This window comes from Lagopus muta, chromosome 33, assembly GCF_023343835.1.
Source record: "Lagopus muta isolate bLagMut1 chromosome 33, bLagMut1 primary, whole genome shotgun sequence".
Lineage (NCBI taxonomy): Eukaryota > Metazoa > Chordata > Aves > Galliformes > Phasianidae > Lagopus > Lagopus muta.
In genome coordinates, this window is record NC_064465.1 from 700,816 (window position 1) to 727,270 (window position 26,455).

The window sequence follows — 26,455 nt, forward strand, 5'->3', positions numbered from 1 at the left end:
CCCCACGCTGATTACTTACCCCCTCCCCTCATCCCTCCTCTGCCCACTCCACACTCTTTACTCACCACTCCATCACACACTGCTGCTCCCTCCTCCCCCTGCGTTCACCCTCACACTCCCTGTGGTATCTGCATGGCTTTCATGCAGATACATGGCTGGAAACTGTCCCACTTTGGGTTGAACTGTGCCTCCCCCCCATAGCGTACAGTGCTGCTCCAACCACATTTTGAAGGCAAACACTCGGCTTCCATAACCAACCATGCACTGAGGCTGAGCTGCCCACACCCCACGTCCCAACTCGCTCCTCTACAAAGCATCTCCACTTTATTCCATACAAATCCCAGAGCACCCCACGCTTCCCGTCCTGCAGCCGGGAGCAGAGCCAGCCACTGCTCCCCGCATCCCATCGCATCCCACTCCAGCTGCCCTATGGTTGTCAGCGCTGTAGCAGCCGGCTGTAGGGTCCACCGCAGGTCCTCAGCTCGGTGGGTGTCCCCATCTCAGCCACCGTGCCGTGCTCCAGCACCACAACGCGGTCAGCCTTCTCCAGCATCCGTGGTTGGTGGGTGATGAGCAGCACCGTCCGGTCCCCCCCGTTCCGCACCCACTGCTGCAGCTGTAGGACGCACAGCTGCCCATCAGCACGCACTGTAGGGCCGGACCTTCCCCCCTGCACGCTGCTCAGTGCTCACCACCGCATCGCCGTCCCCATCCAGAGCGCTGGTGGCTTCATCGAGGATGAGGACGGTGGGACGCCGCACCAAAGCGCGGGCGATGGCGATGCGCTGCTTCTGCCCCGCCGACAGCTGCCCTCCTCTCTCCCCTACATCTGCAGGACGGCGTGGGGATGAGTGTGCTCAGACACCCGGGTCCCTCCCCCGCTCCCTGCACTCACCGGTGCTGAAGCCTTGCTCCAGGGCAGAGATGAACTCCAAAGCGCCCGCGGCCCTCGCAGCTGCTATGATGTCCTCCTCCTCGCAGTCCTCCATCCCATAGGCAATGTTATCCCGAATGGAGCCAGAGAAAAGCACGGGTTCCTGCCCTACCAGTGCCACCTGCCCCAAGGAAGATGCTGAGACCCAGCACCACTCGGTGTGGGCACAGCTCCCCCCTGCCCCTCACCTGGCGGTGCAGGTAGCGGTGCTCATAGTCCCGCAGCGGCACCCCGTCCAGCAGCACCTCCCCAGCCCTGGGCTCATAGAATCTCTCCAGCAGTGCCACGCAGGTGCTCTTCCCGCTGCCATTCAGCCCTGCCAACGCTGTCACCTCACCAGGGCGCAGCTCAAAGGTGACATCTTGCAGTACGAGGCGCTCGGGGCGAGTGGGATAGGCGAAGGACACGCAATGGAAGGTGATGTGGCCCCGCAGCTTGGTGGGCACGTAGGTGCCACCGGTGCCCGCAGCTCGCTCCTGGTCCAGGTAATCGAAGACCTTGCAGGCAGCCACTGCGTTGCTCAGAAGGTCACCATAGGAATACGCCAGCTCCTGCATGGCACAGCACTCAGGGTAGGGACACAGGGATGTGACCCCCAGGCACAGCACCCATGGTGGGAGCACGAGGACGTGGCCACAATCATGGGGATCCGGTGGCAGAGGACGCACTGCCCCTGACCTCACCTGCACACAACGGCCAGCCTTAGTCTGGTAGAGGATGAAGGCGACGAGGCTGCCAGCAGTGAGGGTCCCCTCGCGGAGCTGCTGGTGCCCACAGTACAGCACCAGAGCCTGCACGGCCAACTGCAGCACCTGCAGGGATGGGGCTGAGTGGGGATGCCCCCATCCCACACGGACACCAAGATGTCTCCTCATGCCAGCCTCACCCGCTGGATGAGGAAAAAAATGGCCTTCTCTGTGTCCCGCTGGTCCCGCAGCTGCAGGGTCTTGTCCAGTGCCTGCCTGTAGCGGTGCTCCTCCTCCTCCTCACCGTTGAAGACTCGTACTGTCTCAATGGAAGAGATGGACTCCTGCACTGCCGCTCCAGCATCGGCCGCTGCATCCAGCACAGCCCGCTGCAGCAGCTGGGGGGAACAGTGGCTGTCAGCACGCATGGCATGGCCAAGTCCTCACCATTCCACTTCCATTCCTGCCCTGCTGTTTTCTGCCATCTCATACTGGCTGTGCTGGACCCACGATCCCCATCCTGCTCTCCTGCTCTTCCCACTGTTCCTATCCCACTGCTGTTGTCTCCATCCCTGCCACCCCATCCCCACCATCCCAACCCCTGCCATCACCTGGTGCCGGCTGTTGTAGACTTTCCGCGCGGCGACGGCAAGTGGCACTTCGAGCAGCGCCAGCATCGTCAGGCGTGGGGACAGCCCCAGCATGAAGGCACAGAGCCCCAGCACCTGCCCCAGGTTCCTCAGCATGACGTTGATGTTGAGTGCCAACACGTCGCTTGCCAGCGTCACGTCGTTGGTCAGCCGGGAGGCCAACTCAGCTGCGGGGTTGCATGGGGTGAGCTGGGGTATGGCGTGGGGAAATGGATGAAAGTGTCCCTAGTCTGTACCTGCTGTGGTCTTCTGGAAGAAGGCGAGGTCCCGGTACACCAGGCTGGAGAAGAGCTGGTCACGGGTGCGCAAAACGAAGCGGAAACTGATGAAGGTGAAGAGGCCACCACGGCAGCCGGCAAACAGCGAGCTGGGAAGGAATTGGGAGTTGAACTCAAAACCCATCCGGAGAGCCCAGAACTCTTCAGACAATCACTAAGAGTCAACAAAGAGCCCCAAACCCATCAAACAACCACCGAAGGTCAATGGAGACCCCAAAACCCAGTAGGGTTGGAAGGGGTCTGGGAATGGAGACCCTAAAAGCCATCAGACAACAATGAGCAGTTGGTGGGTCTAGGGACAGAGGTGCCTAAATTCACTACACAGTCAATAGGGGTTGGCCAAATCTGGGGATGAAGACCCCAGATGCTCTTAGATTACCACCAAGAGTGAATGGAGACCTCAAAAGCAATCAAATGACCACCAGGAATGGAAAGAGACCCTCAAGCCCATCTGATGGTGGATGAGATTTTGTGGAGGGATGTGGGGTCCCTACCTGCTGGCAGAGGCCAGGCACATGAGGCCAACAGCAGCGGTGAAGGCGGCGAGGCCGTCCCCATGGCGGAGGACATCCAGGGCCCTCCCGGTACAGTAAGGCACTGAGGTCTCACCCAGCGCAGCCAAGGCGAGGAAGAGGAAGGCGCAGCTGAGGAAGGGCCACTCAGGCCAGGCGAGGGCCAGCAGCCGCCTCAGGGGCACCCAGGCTTCTGCCTCCTTCGCCCCCACAGCTACACTGGGGACCAGGAGGCTCCAGGTGAGCAATGCCACCACGGCTGTCCCGTGGGTCAGCACCAGCCAGGACGGCGTGGCCGTGGCCAGCAGCACCGGGGTGGCTCCAGGCAGCCCCACGTAGCCCCGTAGGGTCAGGAAGACGGCCGGGCCCAGACTCAGCAGCACCGCAGCCCCGTGGGGTCCCCTGGGGGCCAGCAGCCGCCCGGCCCCCCCCAGCACCAGAAGGCGCAGCCCGGCTTCCAGCCAGGAGCCCACCCAGCCCAACTGAGCCAGTGCTGGGAAGAAGTGGGCCAGGGCCAACATGAGGGCCAGGTCAGCCAGGAGCAGCGTGCATGACAGGCGCAGAACGTGGGGCTGCATCACCATGGCTGCGGGGTGGGGACCCCCAGAGCCTCTGATGCACAGCAGGACCGGGTGGGCTCCCCGGGGTGCTCCTGACGCGGGTTCTCAGCTCCCCTCAGCACCTGGAACACACAGCAGTGCTTTGAGAATGGCCCCCCGTTCCAGCCCGGCTCCCCACGGACCCACCTGGAGCACACACCAGCAGCCACCGAACCCCTCCAGTCCCCTCCAGTGGCCACCAAACCCCTCCAGTCCCCACCCGTTCCCCGCCAGCCCCTCGACAGTCCCCACCAGTCCCCACCAGTCCCCATCAGCCCCTACCAACCCCCTCCAGCCCCCTCCGGCCCCTCACCGCCGCCGCTCTCCATCCCCTCCCCGCTCCGCCGTTACTTTCATTTTCAATTTCCCCGCCCCTCTCCAAACTGCCGTGTTCCGACTTGCCTGGCAACTGATGATGCAACACCGCTTCGACCAATGAGCGGCGCCGCTGCTGAACCGCCTCAGCCAATGAGCGACGCTCTGGTTTCCGAGAAGCTGCGGCCGCTGCCGGGCATTGGGATCGAGGCCGGAGTGGGATCGGGGTCGCGACAGGAGCGATGGGCGCGGGTCGCCGCCTCCTCCTCTCGCTGAGCCCCGAGCGCCGGCGCTGCGCCGCGGTGATTGGTCTGATGGCGGCCTCGGCACTGGGTAGGGGCAGGGGGAGTGGGGGTGGGATCGGAGTGGGATTGGGGTTTGAATGAGGATGGGGTTGTAGTGGGGATGGGGGTAAGGGTGGGGATGGGGATGGGATAGGATGGGGGTGGAGACAGCCATGGAATAGGGTGGGCAATGGGAATGGGGTTGGGATGGAATGGGAATGGTGTGGGTTTGGAACTGGGATTGGGTAGGAGGGGGTGGGAATAGGGAAAGGAATGGGAACTGGGTCTGGGTTTGGGATGGGGATGGAATGGGGACTGAAGATGGGGTGGGAATGGGGATGTGATGGAGTGGGGATGGAGATGGGATTGGGGTGGGGTGGGGGGTGCAGCCAACTGGAGAGCAGCACTTTGGGGGTTCCCCTCTGAGATTTGGGGGTGCAGCACCAAACTGGGGGTGCAGCACAGAACTTCCAGGGCACCGTCCCTTGGGGGGTCCCTGTGCCCTGACCCTGCTGCGGTGACAGGCGAGATGGCTGTGCCCTACTACATGGGACGTGCCAGCGACTGGGTGGCCCGCGAGGACGAGCTGGCGGCCATCCTACCCATGGTGCTGCTGGGCCTCAGCAGGTATTGGCACAGGGGGGGACACGGTGCGGGCAGAGGGCAGCACGGGACCCCCTGACACCTCACTGCCACCATAGTGCTGTCACTGAGCTGGTGTGCGATGTGACCTTCGTGGGGACGCTGAGCCGCACACAGAGCCGCCTGCAGCGCCGTGTCTTCGCTGCCGTCCTGCGGCGGGACATCGCCGAGCTGCGCGCCGACGGGGCTGGTGAGGGGCACCGGGCTGGGAGGGGACATGGGGATAAGTTCAGGTGGCATTGATGGTGCTGTCACCCGGCAGGGGATGTGGCCACGCGGGTGACACGGGACGCGGAGGACGTGCGCGAGGCGCTGGGCGAAGCGCTGAGCCTCCTGCTCTGGTGTCTGGCACGCGGCGTCTGCCTCTTCGCCACCATGGCCTGGCTGTCCCCGCGCATGGCGCTGCTCACCGCGCTGGCGCTGCCGCTGCTGCTGGCCCTGCCCAGGGCTGTGGGGCACTTCAGGCAGGTATGGGCTGCTGTCTGCACCTCCACGTGCCTTTGGTCACCACCACGTGCCCGTTGTGCCATTCATGTGCCCGGTGTCACCATCACATACTCATTGTCCTCTCCATGTGCCCATTGTCCTCTCCATGTACCCACCATCCTCCTGCCTGTTGTCCCCTCTGTGTGACCATTGTCCCTCCACGTGCCCCCCTGCCCGTTCCATGTGTCCGCTATCCCTGCCATGTGCTCACTATTCCTTATGTGTGACCGTTGTCTCCTCCACATCAGTACTGTCCTCTGCACATCCCCACCTCTGCGTGCCCACCATCCCCTTTAGGTCCCCTCCATCCTTTTCACCCTACCACCATACATGCATTGTCCCCTCCCCAGCCCCCATTCCCCTTCCACCCACCCTGCAGTGACACTGCTGTCCCCAGGCCCTGGCACCACAGATGCAGAAGGCGCAGGCCCGGGCCAGCGAGGTGGCAGTGGAGACTTTCCAAGCCATGGCCACCGTGCGCAGCTTCGCCAACGAGGACGGGGCGGCTGCGCACTACCGGCAGCGCCTGCAGCAGAGCCACCGCCTGGAGAAGAAGGATGTGGCCCTCTACACCGTCTCTGTGTGGACCAGCGGTGTACGGGATGGAGTGGCTCAATAGCACGGGGATTTGATGGGATGGGGTTGGGGGACGTGGGGATGTGATGGCATTGAGATGTCAGGAGATGGGGACAGCATGCTGAGGGGCTGGGAGCCATAATGGCACAGGGGTGGCAGGGGATATGATGGCATGGGGACTGTGGGATGTGGATATGATGGCACAGGGACATCTGGATGTGGCAGGCACAACATTGACAGCATGGGGAGGTGACAGAGTGGGGCTGGGAACTTGGTGTCCCATGGGGAGGTGTCCCCTGGTGACTTCATGGCATCCTCAGTTCTCAGCGTTGGCCCTGAAGGTGGGGATCCTCTACTATGGGGGGCAGCTGGTGGCTGCAGGGACCGTCAGCACTGGGGACCTTGTCACCTTCCTCCTCTACCAGATGCAGTTCACTGATGTTGTGGAGGTGAGCCAGAGGGGATGCCCACGTCCCCGTGTCCCCATGTCCCCCCGCCACATCCCCTTGCCTTCCCGGCTGTATCACCGCGCTGTCCCCAGGTCCTGCTCCACTATTACCCCACACTGACAAAGGCTGTGGGCTCTTCGGAGAAGATCTTTGAGTTCCTGGACCGGGAGCCACAGGTTGCACCCTCGGGGACAATGGCACCCAGTGACCTGCAGGGCCACCTCCAGCTGGAGGACGTCTGGTTCTCCTACCCCAGGCGCCAGGAGCCCATCCTCAAGGTGGGCACAGGGGACATGGGGACGTGGTGGGACAGTGTGACAGGTGTGGGGACACAGTGGTGTAATACAGGGGCACAGGAACATGATGGTCAGGGTGTGAGGATATGAAACAAGGAGATACACAAGGAGATACAACAAGGATGGTATGGGGGTGTCGCAGAGGAACACGAGGACGTGGCATTGAGGGCGCAGAGACATGGCACATGGTGGGGATATGGCACGGGGACATGATGAGTGACACAGAGACATGGTGGGGAGGGCATGGTGTGTAGATGTGATAGCAGAGGTGTGGAAACAAAACAAGAGATGGGGGGGGGGGAACAGGGACAGAAGGACACAGCAGGAAGGCCTTGGGGCCATGAAGGGGTGGGTACAGGGACACCATGGGTGTGACATCTGTGTCCCCAGGGTGTATCGCTGGAGCTGCGCCCAGGGGAGGTGCTGGCGCTGCTGGGACCCCCGGGTGCAGGGAAGAGCACTCTGGTGGCCCTCATGTCACGCCTGCACCAGCCCACGGCCGGGCGCCTGCTGCTGGATGGCCACCCCCTCCCCAGCTACCAGCACTCCTACCTGTGCCGCCAGGTGAGTCACTGCATGTCCCCATGGCTCCTGGTTGTCCCCGTGGGTCACCGAGCGTCACTGCACATCAGCAGGCATCCTCGTTGGGTCACCAGACGTCTGGGTCCCCAGCCATCACCATCGTGTTCCCCAGTGTCCCAGCCAAGTCCCCAGCCATCCTTGCCGTGTCCCCAGCCATGTCCTCAGGTGTCCCTGATACATCCCCAGCCATCCCCATCACCTCCACTGCTGCATCCCCGCCGTGTCCCCACTGTTCCTCCCACTGCAGGTGGCTGTGGTCCCCCAGGAGCCGCTGCTCTTTGCCCGCTCGCTCCACGCCAACATCTCCTATGGGTTGGGGTGCTGCAGCCGGGCGCAGGTGACAGCAGCTGCCCGCAAGGTGGGAGCCCACAACTTCATCACCCGCCTGCCCCAAGGCTATGACACAGGTACGGTGTCCCTGCTCCATTTCGTGCCCCCTGTAGGGTTCCCTTCCATCCTGACCCCCTATCCCCGCAGAGGTGGGCGAGTTGGGAGGACAGCTCTCCGGGGGGCAGCGGCAGGCGGTGGCCATTGCCCGTGCGCTGCTGCGGGACCCCCGCATCCTCATCCTCGACGAGCACAGCAGCGCCCTGGACACTGAGTGCCAGCAGCAGGTGGGATGTCCCCCATGTCCTCCATGTCCCCACATCCCCCTCAGCCCTGCGTTCTCTCAGTCTGCACTCCGTTCCCCATGGTCCCCACCCCTGGAGGCCCTCAGTCCCTGGCTGTGGCTGGGGACGTCCCACTGACCAGTTCTCCTCCCATAGGTGGAACAGGAGATCCTCGCAGCCAGAGGGTCGGGGCGTGCAGTGCTGATGGTGACGGGGCGGGCAGCCCTGGCAGTGCGGGCACAGCGGGTGGCTGTGCTGGATGGGGGAGAGGTGCGCCAGCAGGGACCCCCCCACGAGGTGCTGCACCCCGGAAGCCCCACGTGGCACCTGCTGCAGGATTGGGGACAACAGGGAGCACCAGGGGAGGGGGACAGAGGGAGTGGGGATGAGGGATAGCAAGAGTTATGGATGGGGACGGCAGAGGGTGGGGGCAGTGGGAGGTGGGATGGGGACAATGAGCATTGGGACTGAGAATGGGGACACTTGGGGGTGGAGGTGGGGACACCAGGACAGCGACAAGGGACCACAAGAGCTGTGCCAGGGGCACACGGATGCTGAGCCGGGCGCACTGCCATATCATTGCTGTATGACACACAACGGCCACTGCACAGTTGTCACTGAGTGTCACTGAGTGCCAGCAGGCCGGGGGGTGTGACACAGAGCCGGGAATAAAGCTGCATGTTTGTACCCAGGGGTGTTGTGTTGGGATCTCATGGTGGAGAATCCTGGGGCTATAGGAAGTGCAGGGAGAGTGAGGGTCCCCCAGACTCCCCACGCCCTCAGTGGAATAATCAGAGCCCCCAACAACGCCCAGACAGGGGGAAAGAAACCAGGAGAGGGCTGGAGGGCAGCAGAACAACCAAATTTATTTGAGTGTAGGGTACAATATGGGGAGTACACAGAACCCCAGGGAGAGGGGCACAGCAGGGACACGAATTTGGGGAAGGGAGGGATGAGGGATGCGGAGTGAGCAAGGGTGAGGATTAGAGAGGCAGCAGGATGGGGGCAGGGAGGAAATACTGCAGGACACCCAGCTGGGGGCACAGGGGGAATAGATGCAGGGACAGCGGGGAGGGGGAGCAAGGAGATTCCAGCACACAGGGATGGCATTGGGAAAACCAGAGCTCATCCAGGACGGGGAGCAGGCAGCCATCAGCATGGGGTCACAGAGGGGAGGGGGGTAAACATAGGGGGAGTGAGCAGCAGGCGGAGCAAAGCAGCAGGGCAGCAGGTACTCAGCACCCTGAGCAGCCAAACCCGGACACAGCCCTCTCACCACCCCATCCCCAACCACAACATGGAGCACATGGCAGGCAAGCTGAGCACAGAACACGCATCAGTTTATTTCATAGGAAGCAGTGCAAGCAAAGCTAACAGCACTGAAAGCAGAGGGGGATGTGTGAGATTGAGAGGATGGGGCTGTGTCCATCACCAACCCAAACGCTGGTGGGGACAGCCTTCCCCTTGCAGGCTGAAGCACAGCACTCAGATGACAGGGCGGTCACTCCCTGTAGGGATGAGAAGAGATGGTGTCCCATGGGACTGCATTCCCATCCCAACCCTCTGTTCCAGGGGGCTCCCTGCAGAACCCCAGCACAGCCCAGCCCTGGGGGCAGAACCACAGAGAGCACAGGGACCCTTCCAACCCCCAGCCCCACACCGCACCTGTGGCTGAGCTGCTGGATCCACCATCCTTTGCTGTAAGGAAAAAGCAGCCATGAGCCCCCCCTGCACTCACTATGGGGCATGGAGCAGCCCCAAGCACCAGGAATGGGAACCTGGGAGAAAGCAGGGGCCCCAGGACTGCCCTGGCACCAGGCAGCCTCATCACTCACCAGCAGCAATGCTGTAGCCCTTCTCTTTCTTCCCTGCACACAGAGAGATGTGTCAGCACAGGTTCATAGCCAGGATAGGGGCTCCTAAGGGGACCTCAGATCCCCCCCACAGCCCCCGCTGTCCTCCTGCACCCGTCTGCTTTTACCTGCATGGCTTCTGTAGATTGCGAATCCAACAACAGCTGCGAGGGCCACAATGACGACAATCACCCCCACCATGATGGGGACCAGGTTGGACTCTGATGGCTCTGGGGGAGAGCAGGATCATCAGCAGGGGAAGGGGCAGCCCGGAGCCCCCCAGCCCCACAGCACCTCACTCACCCCACGAGTAGAGGCCGGGCTGCTGCAGGCTGGCATGCTGCACGCGGCACTGGTACTTGTCCCTGTCCTCCGGCCGCGCATCGATGGTGACCCAGGTGTGGTAGGTGCCATCGCTGTTGGGCGCGACGCCCCCCGTGTGGGTGTCCTGGTGCTGCGCCGCGCCATCCTTCATCCACTCGACGGCGATGGGCCGCGGGTAGAAGCCGTGAGCGCGGCAGGACAAGGTCAGCACCCCGTCGGCCTCCTTCCCCCGCACTCGCACCTCGGGCCGCTCTGCGGGCGGGTGGCAGTGAGGGCCGGGCTGAGCGCCCCATGCTGAGCCCCCGCCCCACACCGCGGCCCCCCCTCACCTCTCCTGCCCAGCTCTGCCTTCCCGTGCTCCACATGTCTCCGCAGCCACTGCACACAGGTTTCCTCCAGGTAATGCTTCTGTCCATCAACATAAGTTGGATCTGCCTCCCATGTCCTCTTGGTGGGAACTGCCTCTGGAACTGCCGCAGTGAACGTCCTCGTGTCTTTGTCGAAGGCAATGAAGTCTCTCCCATTGTAGGCATGCTGATCATACCCCCGGGTGGTGCCGTCCTCAAAAATGTCACAACCGTACATCCACTGCCCTGTGTGAGACCCTGAAACACAGCCGGGCAGGGGGGTGAGGAGCCCTTCCGGCTCCGGGGTCCCACTGCAGTGGGGAGGGGTTGGGGTCCCCCGCGACGCGGCACCCCGAGCTCGGTGCGGCTGTGACGAGCAGCGCCGGCACGGTGCCGCCGGGCAGGGCCAGGCCTGCGGGGCGCGGGCAGCACTGCGCCATGGAGCCCCGCCCCGCACCCACGGAGCCGCGGCCCCGGCCGTGCTCACCGCCGCTCTGGTTGAAGCGTTCCCGCAGTGTATTCAGGTTCACACGGTAAACCTGCTCAGTGCTCTGTAAGATCTGTGTGCTCCTCTCCCAGTACTCGGGATCCACAGCTCCAGCTGCCTTCACCCACTCGGTGCGGGGCACGTACCTCCGCGCGGTGCTGTCATAGTGCACGAAAATCTCGCTGTCCACGTACCCCACAGCCACGAACCAGGGCAGCCCGGTGCCGGGATCCGTCATCGCGGTGTAGAAGTACCGCATGGAGTGCGGCTCTGCGGGGCCGGAGCGCAGCGGGGCCGTGAGCCGCGGGTGGGGGTCCCACGGGCACAGCCCCGGGCTGGGGTTACGACTAGGGAGGGGTCCCGGTCCGGCCGCACTCACCGGCCGCCGCCCCGCACGCGGCGCCGAGCAGCAGCAGCCCCAGGCGCAGCGCCCCGCACGGCCCCATCACTGCGCACCGCTCCGCACCCCGTGCCGCTACTTCGGCTTTTTGGACTCCTCAGCACCGCCCCGCGTCCCCATTGGTTCCTCCTCCTCCACCTCGCCAATGGCGGACGTGAGCTTGCGTGACGTCACCAGGCGCCAGGCAGAATGCGCTCCTGCAGGTTGTGAAGTGAAAGCGAAAGCGTTTAGTGGGGGAGGAGAGGGGCGCGGTGTGGGAACCCCCCGGCCTCCGAGCAGCGGGGAACTCGGCTGTGTGCCCACGGGGCCGTGTCCCGCCCCCAGGGGAGAGGGCCGAGGGTTTCTGTCGGCGGGAAGGGGGCAGTGAGGAGGAGTCATTCTCCATTCCATTCAAGGAGTTGTTTGGGGGGGTCGCGTCCATAGGGTCAGCGGCTCCGTGTCCTGGGGGGGGGGCAGTGACAGTGGTGCCCCCCAGGGCTCCCTTTGGAATCTGTGTCATTTCCCCGCAGCACCGCCCTGCACCGCTTCCCCACATCCACGTGGGCCCAGCTGAGGTCGATGCCCTTAGGGTCTGCAGGTGGGCCTTGTTGTCTGCCTCCTGTTAATGATTGATCCCAACCCCGCTGCTCCTGCACTGCTACCCCCATCTGCCTCACACCGCTGGAGCCATGGGACCTCGCTGGGCCTTCAGCCTCTTCTTCCTCCTCTTTCTCATTCCCTTAATGGATGGCAGCTCCCAGGACCCTGAGTATGGGGTTTTGCGGGTTAGGGTTGGGGTAGCTATGGGGTTGGGGTTGGTTGTGGGGTAGTTATGGGACTATGAATGTCTTGCAATGTCTGTGAGGGACTATGGGGCACTGTTGGGGTTGGGGGCAGCTATAGGATTGTGATGTGATGGAGCCTGGTGGGATTGAGGGAGATTTCTGCGAGGTTGAGGGGGTTATGGGGCCAGAGCTGGGGGGGTTTCCTCTGGGGAGGAACTATGGACCTAAGGGGTATCTGCATGCTTATGGGATCTGGGAGGGCTTATGGAGCAGCTATGGGGCTGGTGGCTCAAGCAGTGTTCCCTCAGGTTGGTGCTGGTGGCCCCCCGGCGCATGGCCCTGGGGACTCCCATGGGGCTGTTGGTGGCAGCTGTGGGGCCGGTGACGGGGATGGTGACTGCATGGGCTGAGGGGGACCGTGGGGCTGGGCCCTGCGCCCTCCCAGTCCCATTTGCCCTCACACCCCACAACAACTTCAACCAGCTCCTGCACATTGAGGTATGGGGACACTGTGGGACGTGGGGGGATGTCCCTATGGAGCAGATGGACTCTGGGGTGTTCCTGTGGGGTGAGAGGGTTGAGGACACCCCCTGTGGCACATAGGGACACATGTGCACCCTTACCCATGTCACCTCACATCTCCTTCCCCAGAGCTCCCATTTCCCTAGAGCTCCCCCTTTATCCCCATAACCCAAATGTCTCCTGCTGCGTCCCTGTGTTCCCTGCAGGTCACCCCAGTGCAGGCTGAGCGCTGTGGGGCTCTGTGGGGTCGGGGGCTGCTCCTAGAGGCCCACAGCCCCAACCTGACCCCCCCTATCACCTGGAGTCTGCATGTGGCCCTGGGGGGGCCAAGGGGTCACCTCATTGTGCAGACAGACAAACCTCTCTACGCCCCCCGACAGACAGGTGAGTGCCCCAAATCCACCTGGAGGCCCCCCAACCCTAAAGCCATCCCTCATCTGCCCACGATTCTCCCCCCAGTGCTCCAAATGTTCCAACTCCCCTAAATAAACCCCAGAATTCTCCCCAAAGCCCCTCCAAATCTACCATCAATTCCCCAAATTCCCCCAAATCCACCCATTTTCACCCTACATTGACCCATTTCCTCCAAATTCACCCCAACACACCACGAATGCCCCTGTCACCCAAAGCCCCCCAAATATACTCTAAATGCCTAACTCCATAACCCCCACCTGTCCCCATATGTCTCTTTGTCCCCAGTGCGTTTCCGGGTCTTCTCCATGGACCCTGACCTACAGCCGAACCCCGAACCCGTCCTGGTCACCATCACGGTAAGGGCCCTATAAGGCTGGGGCTATGGGTAACCCTGTGGGGTTTCGGTGGCCCTACAAGTCTGGGTTCTCACCCTGTACCTCCATGTCCCCCCAGAATCCATTGGGTGCACGAGTGCGGGAGGTGCAGCGGGTGCCCCTGGACACGGTGCTGAGTGACCAACTGGTGCTGCCTGACATCGCCCTGTGAGTGGGGCTATAGGGGGCAATGGGGGGCCATGGGGTGGGACGGGGGGCTGTGGGGATTTGGGGCTACAGGGGCTGCAGATGGGCCAGAGTAGTGGGGTTACTGGGGCATTGTAGTGGCCATAGAAGCTATAGGGGGTTGTGGGGAGCTATAGGACACCATAGGGGTGATAGGCACAGGTCTGGGGCTGTAGGGAGTTTGAGGGAACTGTAGGTCACCTTAAGGGCTATAGGGATCTACAGGGGTTGTAGGTGGATATGGGGGACCATAAGAGCCTTAGGGACTCTGAGAAGCTGTAGAATATAGGGACCAAAAGGGCTCTGGAGGGCTCTAGAAGTCCATAGGGGTCAATGAGGAGGGCTATAAGGGACTATAGGGTCTATAGAAGACTGTAGCAGGAGCCTATAGGGAACCACAGGAGCCTGTAAGGGGCCATAGGACACCACAGGGGTCATACAGGGTTGTGGGAGGCTATAGGACACCAGAGGGATCCTATGGGAGCCATAGGGTCACCATGCCCCTGTGTCCCCAGCCCAGGGACATGGCACATACGGGCACAGTTGGCCGCCAGTCCCAGCACCAACGGCTCCACTGCCTTCGAGGTGCGCAAATACGGTGAGTGGGGTCCAGGGGGTCCCTGCTGTGCCCCCATACCCCCCATAACCCCATCTGTTGTCCCCAGTGCTGCCTGGCTTTGAGGTGCGCATCCGCCCCGAGCGTGGCTTCGTTGTGCTGAGTGACCCCGAACCAGCCCCACTGCGCATCCACCTGCACGTCCAGTATGGGACCCCTGGAGACAAAATCCCCCCAAATCCCCATCTAAATCCTATCCAAATCTCACCCGATCTCCCACAAATTCCAGCCAAAAATTTCCATACATCTTCTCCCAAATCTCCCAGATCCCTTCCAGCTCTCCTGAATTCCCCAAATTCCCCTCCAATCCACCCTAAATCAGTGGCCCTGATGTCATTTGGAGTCAATCCTTCACCCTATAACCTTTGGGTTCCCCCAGCCCTATTGACCTCTGGGGCACCTTGACCCTATTAACTTTTGGGATCTCTCTCTTTGACCTTATTGGCCTTTGGGATCCACCCCCCTGACCCTATTAACCGCTGGGGACCTCCTGACCCCACTGACCCTTTGGACCCCCAGATTCCCAGATGGAGCGCCGGTGTGGGGCCGTGCACAGCTGCGTGTGGGGCTGCGGGATGCTGGGGGCCGGGGGGGTCGCTTCCTGCGGGGTCTGGAGCAGCAGTGCCAGGTGAGACCCCAAAACCTACAGGGGGGTTGACCCCGCCCCTTTCCATAACCCCGCCTCTTTCCATTACCTCACCCTTCCCACAGCCCCACCCCTTTCTCATAACCACGTCCCCTTAGCCATAGCCACGCCCCTTCTCACTATCCCCGCCCCCAGGTGACAGAAGGCCACGCCTCTCTGGAGGTGTCCCCGGTGGGCGTGGCCAAAGCGGCGGGCGTGGCGCTGACCGACCTGCAGGGGGCGCAGCTGCGCCTGGCGGTGGGCGTGGTCGAATCGGCAGGTGGGCGGGGCTTCGGGAAAGGGGGCGGGACCTGAAAGCTTTTGGGGTCCCAGAGGGGTTTTTGGGGTCCCAAAAGGGTTTTGGAGTCTCGCGGAGGCTTTGGGATTTCAAAGGGGTTTTCAAGGGTTCCAAGAAGATTTTGGGGTCCCTCGAGGATTTTGGGACCCCTTGTTATCTCAGGGGGATTTGGGATCCCCAAGTGGGGGTGAGGCCACGAAGGGGGCGTGGCCACAGAAATGGGCGTGGCTACGGGGTGGGCGTGGTCAGAGGGCGTTGTGAGGAGGAGGCGTGGCCTGACGGTGTCCCGCAGGGGGCGAACTCGTGGAGCGGGAGCTGCTGGTGCCGCTGGTCCGGTCCCAATGGGCGCTGCAGCTGCAGAGGAGCGCGCGGTTCTTCGTGCCCGGAGCGCCCTACACTCTCGTGGTGAGCAAATCTGCGCGTGACTGTGCAGAGAGGTGCAGATGTCTGCGTGTTCGGGGCGCGCTTTTGCATTCTTGCGCGAGGCCGTGCGCATGCGCTGTTCTCACCCGGTGCGTGCTGTGGTGCTCCCGTAGGGCCGGGTGCTGCAGGCTGGGGGAGGCGCAGCCCCGGGGGTCCCCGTGAGAGTGACGGTGGGGGTGACCGGAGCCCCCGCACCGCCCCTCATAGAGCTGCGGGCGGACAACAGCGGTGACATCGCTGTCCCCATCAATGTCCCCAAAGGAGCCACGAGGATGGAGCTGAGCGTGAGTGGGGACAGACGTGGGAACACAGGGTGGGGGATATGGGGACATGGGAACGTGGGGATATGGGATGTGGGAGGTGTAATATGGGACTTGGGCACTCCATGCACTGTGGTGTCTGTGGGACCCTCAGGTGGAAGCAGGACAGCCCGGTGTCCACCCAGCGCGGGCACAGCTGTTGGTGACCCCGATGGCAGCGGTGTCTGGGCGGTTCCTGGTGCTGGGGGGTCCCCGGGGGTCGCTCCATCCCGGGGAAGAGCTGCGGCTGCAGCTGCACCATGTGGGGCCACCCCCCGCCCCGCAGCGCTTCCACCTCCTGGTGAGCTCCAGCACTTATGTGCTGTGTTGCACATGTTGCACGCTGTGTTTTGCATGTTCTGTGTCACACACTGCATGTTGCATGTGCACTGCATGTTATGCACACATGGTGCCACATGTGCATTGTGTGTTGTTACACGTTGCATGTTTGCTGTATGTTTTGTGTGCATGTTGCAGTGTGTGTGTGGGTTGCATGCCCTGATGCATTGGCATGGCATGCATTGTGTTGCATGCTGCACTGCACACGTGTCACTTGCACGTTGCACGCCCAGCTGCACATCGGATGTGTGTCATGCATGTTATGTTGCACACAGCTTCTCACACATGCTGCATGTCCCATGTGTGTTTGCACGTTGCGAGTTGCATGCTAGGCATGCACATTGCACTGCATGTTATGCTGGTGTCACACACCCCCATGTTTCTGCAGGCAATGGCCCGTGGGAGGGTGGTGGTGGCCCACACGGTGGCCTCCCAGGTGACACTGACGGAGGTGGCACTGCCGGTGACAGCGGACATGGCCCCATATCTACATGTGGTCGCCTTCTTCCTGAGTGGGGGAAATGTGGTGGCTGCCTCATGGGGGGGGGCTGTGCGGGGGGGCTGTGATGAGCAGGTGGGTGTACTGGGGGGCTGGGAGGGCTGGGGGGGCTGGGAAGAAGTGGGAAGGACTTGGGAGGACTGGGAGAGACTGGGTGTGCTGGGAGAACTGGGAAGAACTGGGTTAACTGGGACGTACTAGAAGTGCAGGGAGGGACTGGGAGCACTGGGAGCTCTGGTGGCACTGGGAACACTGGGACATACTGGGATCCATGGCTGCAGGTGCAGGTGAAGGTCCCTCCTCGCGGGACCACCCTGCGACCTCAGGACCCACTGACGGTGACGGTGACAACGGAGACTCCAGTGACAGTGGCCATTGGGGCCATCGACACTGTAGTGCTGAGCCTGGAGCCACGGCACCGCCTGAACGCTGCCAAGGTGACCCCAAATCCCTCAGACACCAAATCCCTCATCCCCCAAACCTTCAATGACCCCCAAACCCCCCAGATTGGGGATGTCCCAAATCCTTGCACACCACAAAACCCAAAGCCCTGACACTCAGAGCCCTGAGATCTCCCCCAAACTCTCAGGATCCCCCAAATCCCTGTGACCCTTTAGGGCTGCCTGGAGGAAATGGGGCCATGTGGCCATGTTGGGGACATTTGGGGACAGGGGGTGACCCCGTTCTGTGTCCCAGGTGGAGGCGGCTCTAGGCAGCAGCGATTTGGGGTGCAGCCCTGGGGGCGGCCCTGATGCCGTTGGGATCTTTGGGGCTGCAGGGCTCGTGCTGGGACTGCAGGGTGGCAGCCCCACAGTGCAGGCAGGTGAGTGGGGATGGGGACATGGGGGGTACAGGGAGTTATGGGACACGAGGATATGGGAATATGGCAAGGTACTGATATGAGGACATTGAGATCTGGGGACGTGGGGCCATGAGGACATGGTGACGGGGCTCTCCCCACCACAGCCCCCCACTGTCCCCCGGCCCCCACCCGCCAACGCCGCTCTCTGGAGCTGCTGAAGCTGCTGGAGGAGAAGGGTGAGTGCCTGATGTCCCCATGTCACCCCATCCCTGTGTCCCAGTGTCTGTCTCTGTCTCCCCCATCACCATGTCCCTGTGTCACCACATCCCCCTGTCACTTCATCTCCATGTCACTGTCTCTGTGTCACCTTGTCCCCACGTCGCCTCATCCTCACACCCCCTGGCCGCCCCCAGCCATCAGTGTCCCTATTCCTATTGTGTCCCCACATCTGCCATCTCCCGTCCCCATCTTCATCCCCCTACACTTTGTCCCCCATCCCTTGGCCCGACCCCATGTGTCCCCGTGGTGCCACCTCCACACGTGTCCCCGTGTCCCCGCAGCGGGGCCGTGGCGCGATAACGCGGTGATGTGGCGCTGCTGCCGGGACGGAGCGACGGCGCTGCCCATCCGTGCCACGTGCCAGCAGCGGGGACAGCGGGTGACAACGGCGGGGGGCTGCCGAGACGCCTTCCTGCAGTGCTGTGAGGTGGCACAGAACCTGCGGCGGAGGGGACAGCGCGGGGGGTTGGCACGGGGTGAGTGTCAGCAGTGTCCCCAGAGCGGGGAGGGGTGGCCATTGGTGATCTGTATTGATGTGGGGACATTCGGATGGGGGATCCCCATGGGGGGTGGCACATGGGGACATCCCATGCCCTGGGATTCCATGACCTGGGATCCCCACATGTAAGGATGTCCCCTGCTGTCCCCATGGCAGTGCTGGAGGCACAGCTGGCAGAGCAGCTGTTGGATGATGATGAGGACGTCCCCACGAGGAGCTTCTTCCCTGAGAGCTGGCTGTGGCAACGCGTCCGTGTCGCCAGCACAGCACGGTGTGTACCCGTGTCCCCATGTCCCCATTCCATGTCCCCATGGCCCAATTTCCTCATGTCCCCATCTCCTCAGGCTCTCAGTGCTGCTCCCTGACTCCATCACTACGTGGGAGATTCAGGCAGTCGCCATTGTCCCTGGACACGGTGAGTGTCACCACCCCTCAGTGGCCCTGTGGTGTCCCCCTGACGTCCCCATTGTGGTGTCCCCATGTCCCCCCTCTCCCCCACCCCCCGAATGTCCCTTTGTCCCCGCCGTGTCCCTGCGCTGCCCCTCAGTGATGAGGTCCTGGCAGGGCTGTGCGTGGCGGAGCCGCAGCAGGTGACGGTGACGCAGGATGTGCGCGTGGCACTTCGGCTGCCCCCCAGCATCCGTCCCCGAGAGCAGCTGCAGCTGCAGCCCCTCATCCACAGCAGGCTGCCCCACAGCATCAATGTAAGCCCTATAGAAACCCCCATAGGCACCCCAAAGATACCTCTTTCTCTCCAATAAATACCCTTTTGCTTCAAATAGATAGCTCTCTTAGGTACCACTGTGCTCCATACTTGCCCTGCTGCCCCATACGTATCTCTTTCCCTCTAACAAATATACCTTACCCCATAGATACCTTCTTTCTGCCCCATGGTTAACCCCCTGTGCCCCACAGATTACCTTTTCCTTTCAATAGCTGCCTCCTGCTCCTCGTACATCCCCCTCTACCCCACAAGTACCCCCTTAGCCACCTGGTACCACTTTTGCCCCATAGATAACCCCCTGTGGCACATGGATACTGATCTGCCCCACAGATACCCCCTTCCTGCCCCACTGTCCCATAGTCCCCCACTGTCCCATGGCCACCTAGTGGCATTGAGTGACAGTGATGGTGATGCAGGTGACGGTGACGCTGTCGGCAGTGGAGGGGGTGTGCGCGGCGCTGGATGGGGTCCCCCAGATGTTAGAGCTGCCCCCGGGGCGGGCAGTGGCTGCACCCCTCACCCTGGTGGCCCTCCAGCCTGGGGACATCCCCATCACCGTCACCGCCCGCGGGCCGTGGGGGCTGGGAGACCGCGTCACCCGAGTCCTGCATGTCGAGGTGAGATCAGCGGAGTCCCCTCTGGTCACCTGGGTCACTTCTCAGGTCCCCTGTGCCCTGTGATCTCTTGGACATTGCTGTCCTTGCGGGTCTCTGGTGGTCTTGCATACTGGGATTGTCACTTTGAGGTTCATGGACACCATGTCCCTGTGACTGTGGTGGCCCTGGATATGTTGGTCCCTGTGGGATTTGGGGACACTGGGTCCTTGGTGGCCCTGGGCACTGCATTTGTCTCCTCATGTGTCCCCATGTCCTTGGTGGGAACGGTGCCACCCATTCCTGCAGCCCGAGGGAGAGCTGCACCTGGAGGAGACCACCTACGTCCTGGACACAGATGGTGGGTGTGAGGGCTGGGGGACAGTGGGGACATGGGGACGTGGGGCTTGACCCTGTGGTGTGGTGTCCCTGCAGATAAGCGGAGCCGGAGCCTGGAGCTGCCAGGGGATGTCCCTGCTGAGATCGTCCCGGATGGGGATTTCAGCATGAGCATCCGTGTCAGTGGTGTGTGCGGATGGGGACACGGGGTGGGGACATGGGGGTGGGCACAGGGGACGTGGGGACGTGGGAGGACATTTGTTGGGGAGATTGATGTCCAGCCCTGATCCTCTCTCTGTCCCTGTGTCCCCATACCCATGTGTGCGGCCGTCTCCTCATGTTGTGCCCCTGTGTGTGTCCCCTGGGTGTCCCCACATGTTCTCACATCCTTATTACATCCACATGTCCCCTGTGTACAACCCTGTGTCCCCTGATGTGTGCCCCTCTGCACATCCCCATGGGTGTCCCAATGTCCCCATGTCCCCCTGCTCATCCCCATCTATGTCCCCATGCCTATCCCACATCCTATCCCCATGTCACATATCCCACACTCCTGTGACCCCATATCCCCTTCCATCCCCACACCGTCCTGTGTCCCCCTGTCCCCACAACATTCCCCATGTCCCCCTGTCCCCCTTGTCCCAGGCCGGGTGCCAGGCTGGGCGCTGCAGGGCGCTCTGGGGGTGGGAGACTCTCTGCTCCGCTCCCCCCGGGGCTGTGGGGAGCAGTCCCTGATGTCAATGGCACCCACTGCTGCTGCTCTGCGGTTCCTGGATGAGAGCGAAGGGTGGGGGCAGCTGCCCCCCGGGCATCGACAGCGTGGCCTCAGAACCCTGCAGCAGGGTGAGCTGTGGGGCTGTGCTTTATGGGGTGGGCTGTGCTTTATGGGGTGGGCTGTGCTTTATGGAGTGGGCTGTGCTCCAAGGGACGCAGTGCTGTATGGGGATGTAACGAGGTTTGCATTTCTCTATGGGTTTGCATTTCTCCTTCATGGCTTGCATTTATCTTTGATGTTTGCAATGGGGTGTGCAGTGCTCCGTGTGGAGGTGCAGTGCTGTGAGGGATATCCCAGGATGTCTGCGGTGACCCCAATGGTCTCTGATGTCTCCACAGGCTTTGAGCGGGTGCAGAGTTTCCGCAAAAGTGACGGCTCCTATGGGGCATGGCTGCACCGGGACAGCAGCACCTGGTGAGGGCAGCGGGGATGGTGTGGGGACGTGGGGACAACAGTGGGATATGGGGACATTGGGGTGTGGGGACATCACAGGGGCATGAGATGCGGTCCGTGGGGATTTGGGGATGTGGTGACACGGTGTCCTGCACAGGCTGACGGCTCTGGTGCTGCGTGTGCTGGCCCTGTCCCGGCCTTATTTGCCAGTGGCTGCCAGTGGCCCCGCTGCATCCCTGCGGTGGGTGCTGGGGCAGCAGCGGCCAGATGGCGCCTTCTTGGAGCACAGGGCTGTGGTGCACCGCGAGATGCAGGTGGGTGACATCCCTGCTGCATGCAATGTCCCCTGAAGGTCCCTGCAGACTGTCCCTACATGACGCTGTCTCACCCTCGTGTCCCCGTGTCCCCAGGGCGGTGTGGCAGACCCCGGCCCAGAGGCCACCGTGTCGCTGACAGCCTTTGTGGTGGTGGCCCTCCATGGTGCCCGCACTCTGCTGCCCCCGGACAGCCCCGAGCTGCCCCTCCTGGTGCGTCCCATATCCCCATCCGGTGTCTTGGTCCCCATACCATGTGTCCCTTGTGCCCCCATATCCCACATCCCCACGTCCCTCATATGTCCCCAGTTCCCTCTACGTCCCCCCAGTGTTCCTCCATCTCTTGTTCATCCCTACCCCCCATGTTCCCATATGTCCCATGTCCCCCAGTGTCCCTCAGTTCCTCCATATCCCTTACTGTCCCCCATCCCTCCATGTCCCCCTGTCTTCCAGTGTCCCCTCATCCCTCTGTGTCCCCTGTCCCCCGGTGTGCCCCATGTCCCTGTATATCCCCATGTCTCCCTAGTGTCCCCCGTGTCCACGTCCCCCAGTATCCCCCACGCCTCCCTGTCTCCCACGTCTCTTCATGTCCCCACACTCCATGTCCCACTGCCACAGGACAAATCCCTGTCCCGAGCCTCCACGTTCCTATGGGGCCGTGTGGAGCAGTTGGGGACCTATGGGACGGCCATCACAGCCTATGCACTGGCATTGGTGGACACCACTCCTCCGGGGCCGCATCCGGCAGTGGAACGTCTGCGGGGCATGGCCCAGAGCGCCCACGGTGTGTCCCCATGGGGCAGTGGCATTGGCCTTTGTCACCATGGGTGGCTCCTGGACCCCTCTGGCCCCTTCTTCAGATTCACACTCATTCAAATCCTTCAATTTTGTTCTTCCTCAAACTCTTCTTCATATACTTCAAATTCATTCCTATTCAAATTTCTCTCCTTCACGTTCGTTCTTCAGATTCTTCTTTGATTTCGTTCTCCTGATTAATTCCTCCTAAAATTAATTCTCGTTCAAGTTCCACAGATTCGTTCCACTTCGGATGGGTTCTTCTCCAAAACTGTTCTTCAGATTTACTTTCCTTTGATTTCGTTCTTGTAATTAATTCTTCTTCAGAGCAGTTCTTCAAATTCTTCTTCAAATCCATTCTCCGCACCCACTCTGGGTCCCCATGACCCCATAGGACCCCCCATGACCCCATATGAGCCCCCTGTGACCCCGTCTCCATGCAGGTGGCCGTGCGACCTTCTGGCCATCTGGTGGCCCTGCAGCCACAGTGGAGGCGACGGCTTACGCCCTTCTGGCACTGCTGCAGAGCCGTGACATCGCCGGGGCTGGGAGGGCGGCACGGTGGCTCCGGCAGCAGAGCAATTATGGAGGTGGCTTCCACTCCACTCAGGTGGGGGGGGTGCACGGAGCCCCCTGTGTGCCTCGGTGTGAAGGGGACTCGATCTCCGGTGTCCCCTTTGGTGGCTGTGTCCCCAACCTGCTCGGTGTTCCTGCAGGACACGGTGGTGGCCCTGGAGGCGCTGGCCCAGATGTGGCTGCAGTGGGGTCGCGGGAGCACAGCGGGGCTGAACCTGGGGCTCTCCTGGCCGGGGGGTGCCCGGGGGAGGGCTGGTGGCACTCAGGTGACGCTGAAGCCAGGGCTGGAGCCGCTGGAGCAGGAGCTGCAGGTGGGGGCGTGGTGGGACGTGGCAGGACATGGGGGATGTGAGGACATAGGGGATGTATCTGGACCTGGTAGGATGTGATATGGAGACATGGTAGGATGGGACATAGTAGGAGGTGGGGAACGTGGGATGTGGGGGACGTGGTAGGACGTGATCGACACGAGGTTTTGGGGTCCCTGTGTCTTTGCTTTGTCCCCATGTCCCCCAGGTGCCTCTGGGCAGCCCGGTGACAGTGCAGGTGGAGGGACACGGCGAAGGGACGCTGACGGTGGGTGGCTGCATGGACATTGGTGTCACCTCCAAGAGCTGATGTCCCCTCACAACCTCCCCTCACGGTGTCCCCTCATGCTGTCACGATGTCCTCCTGCTGTCCCATCACGATGTGACGCTGTCCCCTTGCTGTCCCCAGGTGCTCCGCCAGTTCCGCCTGCTGTCACCTCCCAATGCCACGTGCCAGGCGCTGCACCTGGAGGTGGCCATCACCGGCCCCATCCTGTACCATGGTAAGGCCCCGCCCCCAAAGACCCCGCCCTTTCTTCGGAGGGGGCGTGGCCTCAGCCCTGTTTTCCATACCCCAAGCCCCAGCAGATGAGGACTACGAGGACTATGAGGACTACGAGGAGGCGGAGCCTAAAGAGGGGGAGGAGCCTACAAAAGGGGCAGTGCCCATGGAAGGGGCGGGGCCTGTGGAAGGGGAGGGGCAAGCAGATGGCCCCGCCCCACTCAGCCCCATGTCCTTATGGGATGCCCGGAAGCGGCGACGCCGCAGCACGCAGAGCCCTGCCCATGAGGTGGCCTTTCTGGTCTGCTTCCGGTGAGGGGCGGAGCTTCCTGTTCCAGTGGGCGGGGCATCCTGCTGCTAGGCGGTGCTTATTGCTGATGGGCGTGGCCTGTTGTAGGCGGAGCCCAGGGGTGGCACTAACGGGGATGGCGGTGGTGGAGATCTCTCTGCTCAGTGGCTTCTCACCCCATAGGGCAGACCTGGACAAGGTAGGGGCCTGGGGGACTTGGAGGATGTAGGGGAGCTGAGGGGAGTTATGGGGTGTGGGGGTGTTGGAGTCGTTGGGGTGGCAGAATGTTGGAGTCATGGCTTATGGGGCTGTTGGGGTTTGAGGTGTTGTGGTTGGGTGTGCTGGAACATCGAGTTGGGGTTGTTGGGGTCGGAGAGTTGGGTCTGGGGGTGTTGGGGTGCAGGGCTGTTGAGGTGGAGCTGTTAGGTTGGAGTGTTGGGGTGTTGGATGTGGGTGTTGGGGAGGGACGTATCCGGGTGCTGCTGTCCCACAACAGCTGCGGGACGTGGTGGATCGCTGGATCAGTCACTACGAGCTGGATGGGAACCAGTTGGTGCTGTACCTGGATGAGGTGTGTCCCCCTGTGTCACCCATAACCTCAATGGCCCCGTGATCCCGTATCCCCTATGTCCCTGTCCCCACACCATACCCCGTTCTCCCCACACATCCCTTGTTCCCCCACGTGTTCTCATTCCTGTCCCCAGGTCCCCCCCGAGCGGCAGTGTCTCAGTTTTGGGGCCACCCAGGAGGTGGCCGTGGGCCACATGCAGCCGGCAATGGCAGCCATCTATGACTACTATGAGCCCGGTGGGCGGGGCACTCAGTGGGCGGGGCCTAAATTGGTGGGGTCTTGGTGGGTGTGGCCATGAGAGGAGGCGTGGCCCATCTGACCCCTCTGTGCCCCATCCAGGGCAGCGCTGCACCGTCTTCTACAACGCCCCACAAAGGAGCAGCACCATCGCCACACTGTGCTCCCCCAAAATCTGTGAATGTGCCCAAGGTGGGACCCCACTGTGACCCCATATGTGGGACCCCCATCCGGTGAACCCCTCCACCCAACTTTTGAGGATCTTGGGGTGAAATTATGGGGTTTATGGGGGAACGTGGGGGAGAGACATGCGGGGCATGGAGAGAACTCTCACCGAGAACCTTGTGTTTTGGGTCCCTGATGATGTTGGGGCACCCTACTGATGTTGGGGTTTCCCAGGGGGGTGTCCCCATGCCCAAAGGAGGACACAAGAGGTGACAGCTGATGACCGCCACGACTTTGCCTGTTACAGCCCCCGTGTGGACTATGGTGAGACCCCAAATCACTGCACTTCAGACCTGCTGACCCCAAATTGGCTGCATCCCAAACCTTAACTGCCCTAAATTCCATCTGCTGCCCCTGAGCCCCACAGCTGCACGCTGTACCCCACAAGTGACCCCTGAACCCCAAAAGCATTCACTAGGATCCTGTAGTTTTCTCGCCAATTATCCCTCTGACCCCAAAACCGCATAGCTGCCCTATGATGTCCATAACTCCTGTGATACAGTAACCCCTGTGACCCCATCTTTATGACCTCCATGACCCCTTTGACCCCTTGCCCCCTCTGATCCCCAGCGCTGGTGATTCGGGTGCTGTCCCAGAGCGAGATTGGGGCTTTTGTGGCGTTTGAGACGGAAATCAAAGAGGTGCTGCTTGGAGGTGAGACTGAGGGCACTGGGAAGGGCTGGAAGGTGAGAATGGCAGCACTGGGAGAGGCAGGGAGTACTGGGAGGGACTGGGAAGGACTGGAAATTGAGACTGGGTGAACTGGGAATTCTGGTAGAGACTGGGTATAATGGGAGCACTGGAAGTGGTTGTGGGGTGAGAAGGGGATGCTGGGATATATTTGGCCATACTTGGGTAGCATTGGGCAGTGCTGAGGGGGGTCTCTCAGCCATACTGGAACAATACAAGAGTGTATTGGGTGGTACTGGGAAAGTTTGGTGAGTTCATAGTGTGTGTACTGGTGCAGGTCAGGACACAACAGCAGCTCCTGGGGAGCGGAGGCGGCTGCTGGTGCGGAAGAGCTGCCCACTGCGCCTGCAGCCCCACACCATCTACCTGGTGATGGGGGGCAGCGGGGGGACACGGGACCCTGAGGGGCGGTGAGAAGGGGCTGTGCCCCATGTCCCCATGTGCCTATGTTCTTATGTTCCCATGTCCCGTATCCCAGTGTTTCTAACCCCGTGTCCCTGATCCTGACCCCATACCCCGATACCCCTATCCCCATCTCCAGCCCCCAGTTCCTGCTGGGCCCCCACTCGTGGGTGGAGGAGGTGCCGTCCCCTGGACGCTGTAGGGCCACACGGCTGCGGGGTCACTGCGCCCAACTGCAGGAGTTCTGCACCCGCCTGAGCCAACTGGGCTGCCAGCTGTGAGCCACTGCGAGCTACCGGGAGCATGCTGAGTGCAGCTGGAACCGTTTTTGGGTTGAACTGGCACCAATGTTGGATCAGTTGGGATGGATTGGAAATAAAGTAGCGTTGTTTGGGACCATGTTGGGAACAACTGGAAGTGTGCTGGGTTTGAGTGGGAGCAATTGGATCTGTATTGGAACAAACAGGGATCA

The 26,455-nt window shown here is 61.9% G+C and overlaps 4 protein-coding genes across 7 annotated transcripts; 2 read left to right on the top strand and 2 right to left on the bottom strand.

Moving 5' to 3' along the window:
- Positions 1 to 307: 307 nt before the first annotated feature.
- Positions 308 to 4,028, bottom strand: TAP2 (transporter 2, ATP binding cassette subfamily B member). The gene is made up of 10 exons (XM_048930003.1): positions 3,973 to 4,028; positions 3,043 to 3,742; positions 2,507 to 2,637; positions 2,232 to 2,437; positions 1,821 to 2,018; positions 1,618 to 1,746; positions 1,123 to 1,485; positions 896 to 1,055; positions 693 to 829; positions 308 to 616 (listed from the first exon to the last, which is right to left on the bottom strand). The coding sequence occupies exons 2-10, from the start codon at positions 3,642 to 3,644 to the stop codon at positions 437 to 439; spliced, it is 2,106 nt and encodes a 701-aa protein (XP_048785960.1). The 5' UTR covers positions 3,645 to 3,742; positions 3,973 to 4,028; the 3' UTR covers positions 308 to 436.
- A 110-nt stretch (positions 4,029 to 4,138) lies between these two features.
- Positions 4,139 to 8,595, top strand: TAP1 (transporter 1, ATP binding cassette subfamily B member). Its single transcript, XM_048930004.1, has 11 exons — positions 4,139 to 4,307; positions 4,783 to 4,885; positions 4,960 to 5,090; positions 5,163 to 5,368; positions 5,784 to 5,981; positions 6,283 to 6,411; positions 6,504 to 6,689; positions 7,098 to 7,271; positions 7,537 to 7,696; positions 7,767 to 7,903; positions 8,057 to 8,595. The coding sequence occupies exons 1-11, from the start codon at positions 4,217 to 4,219 to the stop codon at positions 8,294 to 8,296; spliced, it is 1,755 nt and encodes a 584-aa protein (XP_048785961.1). The 5' UTR covers positions 4,139 to 4,216; the 3' UTR covers positions 8,297 to 8,595.
- A 146-nt stretch (positions 8,596 to 8,741) lies between these two features.
- LOC125686244 (class I histocompatibility antigen, F10 alpha chain-like) lies at positions 8,742 to 11,416 on the bottom strand. Its single transcript, XM_048930028.1, has 8 exons — positions 11,291 to 11,416; positions 10,912 to 11,181; positions 10,407 to 10,682; positions 10,057 to 10,329; positions 9,882 to 9,983; positions 9,736 to 9,768; positions 9,566 to 9,598; positions 8,742 to 9,408 (listed from the first exon to the last, which is right to left on the bottom strand). The coding sequence occupies exons 1-8, from the start codon at positions 11,355 to 11,357 to the stop codon at positions 9,386 to 9,388; spliced, it is 1,077 nt and encodes a 358-aa protein (XP_048785985.1). The 5' UTR covers positions 11,358 to 11,416; the 3' UTR covers positions 8,742 to 9,385.
- A 142-nt stretch (positions 11,417 to 11,558) lies between these two features.
- On the top strand, positions 11,559 to 26,379 carry LOC125686232 (complement C4-like). 4 transcript variants are annotated; one of them, XM_048929992.1, is made up of 41 exons: positions 11,559 to 12,059; positions 12,384 to 12,573; positions 12,804 to 12,981; positions 13,297 to 13,367; positions 13,465 to 13,553; positions 14,087 to 14,169; positions 14,237 to 14,333; positions 14,707 to 14,815; positions 14,969 to 15,092; positions 15,403 to 15,515; positions 15,647 to 15,817; positions 15,948 to 16,133; positions 16,560 to 16,745; positions 16,952 to 17,107; positions 17,367 to 17,493; positions 17,637 to 17,708; positions 18,033 to 18,227; positions 18,407 to 18,521; positions 18,595 to 18,665; positions 18,815 to 18,954; positions 19,391 to 19,591; positions 19,877 to 19,928; positions 20,003 to 20,092; positions 20,552 to 20,749; positions 21,020 to 21,095; positions 21,232 to 21,388; positions 21,485 to 21,601; positions 22,007 to 22,172; positions 22,627 to 22,793; positions 22,900 to 23,070; positions 23,276 to 23,335; positions 23,477 to 23,570; positions 23,647 to 23,881; positions 23,967 to 24,057; positions 24,355 to 24,429; positions 24,563 to 24,665; positions 24,769 to 24,858; positions 25,066 to 25,155; positions 25,462 to 25,545; positions 25,859 to 25,991; positions 26,123 to 26,379. In XM_048929992.1, exons 1-41 carry the CDS (start codon positions 11,980 to 11,982, stop codon positions 26,262 to 26,264), a joined length of 5,145 nt encoding a protein of 1,714 aa, XP_048785949.1. In that variant the 5' UTR covers positions 11,559 to 11,979; the 3' UTR covers positions 26,265 to 26,379. The 4 variants fall into 4 exon arrangements, with proteins under 4 accessions (XP_048785949.1, XP_048785950.1, XP_048785951.1 ...); XM_048929993.1 differs by having other exon boundaries at positions 23,656 to 23,881; XM_048929994.1 differs by having other exon boundaries at positions 16,560 to 16,667.
- Positions 26,380 to 26,455: the final 76 nt, after the last annotated feature.

Bases quoted from the DNA above. Each gene is read 5' to 3' on its own strand.
- TAP2 (XM_048930003.1), bottom strand. From the start codon at position 3,644: ATGGTGATGCAGCCCCACGTTCTGCGCCTGTCATGCACGCTGCTCCTG. The intron at 1,747-1,820 runs GTGAGGCTGGCA...CCATCCCTGCAG, and splicing joins TTTTTTTCCTCATCCAGCGG to GTGCTGCAGTTGGCCGTGCA. The intron at 617-692 runs GTGAGCACTGAG...TGCGTCCTACAG, and splicing joins ATGGGGACGGCGATGCGGTG to CTGCAGCAGTGGGTGCGGAA.
- TAP1 (XM_048930004.1), top strand. From the start codon at position 4,217: ATGGGCGCGGGTCGCCGCCTCCTCCTCTCGCTGAGCCCCGAGCGCCGG. The intron at 6,412-6,503 runs GTGAGCCAGAGG...CGCTGTCCCCAG, and splicing joins AGTTCACTGATGTTGTGGAG to GTCCTGCTCCACTATTACCC. The intron at 7,272-7,536 runs GTGAGTCACTGC...CTCCCACTGCAG, and splicing joins ACTCCTACCTGTGCCGCCAG to GTGGCTGTGGTCCCCCAGGA.
- LOC125686244 (XM_048930028.1), bottom strand. From the start codon at position 11,357: ATGGGGCCGTGCGGGGCGCTGCGCCTGGGGCTGCTGCTGCTCGGCGCC. The intron at 10,683-10,911 runs GTGAGCACGGCC...GCTGTGTTTCAG, and splicing joins ACGCTTCAACCAGAGCGGCG to GGTCTCACACAGGGCAGTGG. The intron at 9,769-9,881 runs GTAAAAGCAGAC...CTCTGTGTGCAG, and splicing joins AATCTACAGAAGCCATGCAG to GGAAGAAAGAGAAGGGCTAC.
- LOC125686232 (XM_048929992.1), top strand. From the start codon at position 11,980: ATGGGACCTCGCTGGGCCTTCAGCCTCTTCTTCCTCCTCTTTCTCATT. The intron at 17,709-18,032 runs GTGAGTGCCTGA...GTGTCCCCGCAG, and splicing joins GAAGCTGCTGGAGGAGAAGG to CGGGGCCGTGGCGCGATAAC. The intron at 22,794-22,899 runs GTGGGGGGGGTG...GTGTTCCTGCAG, and splicing joins GTGGCTTCCACTCCACTCAG to GACACGGTGGTGGCCCTGGA.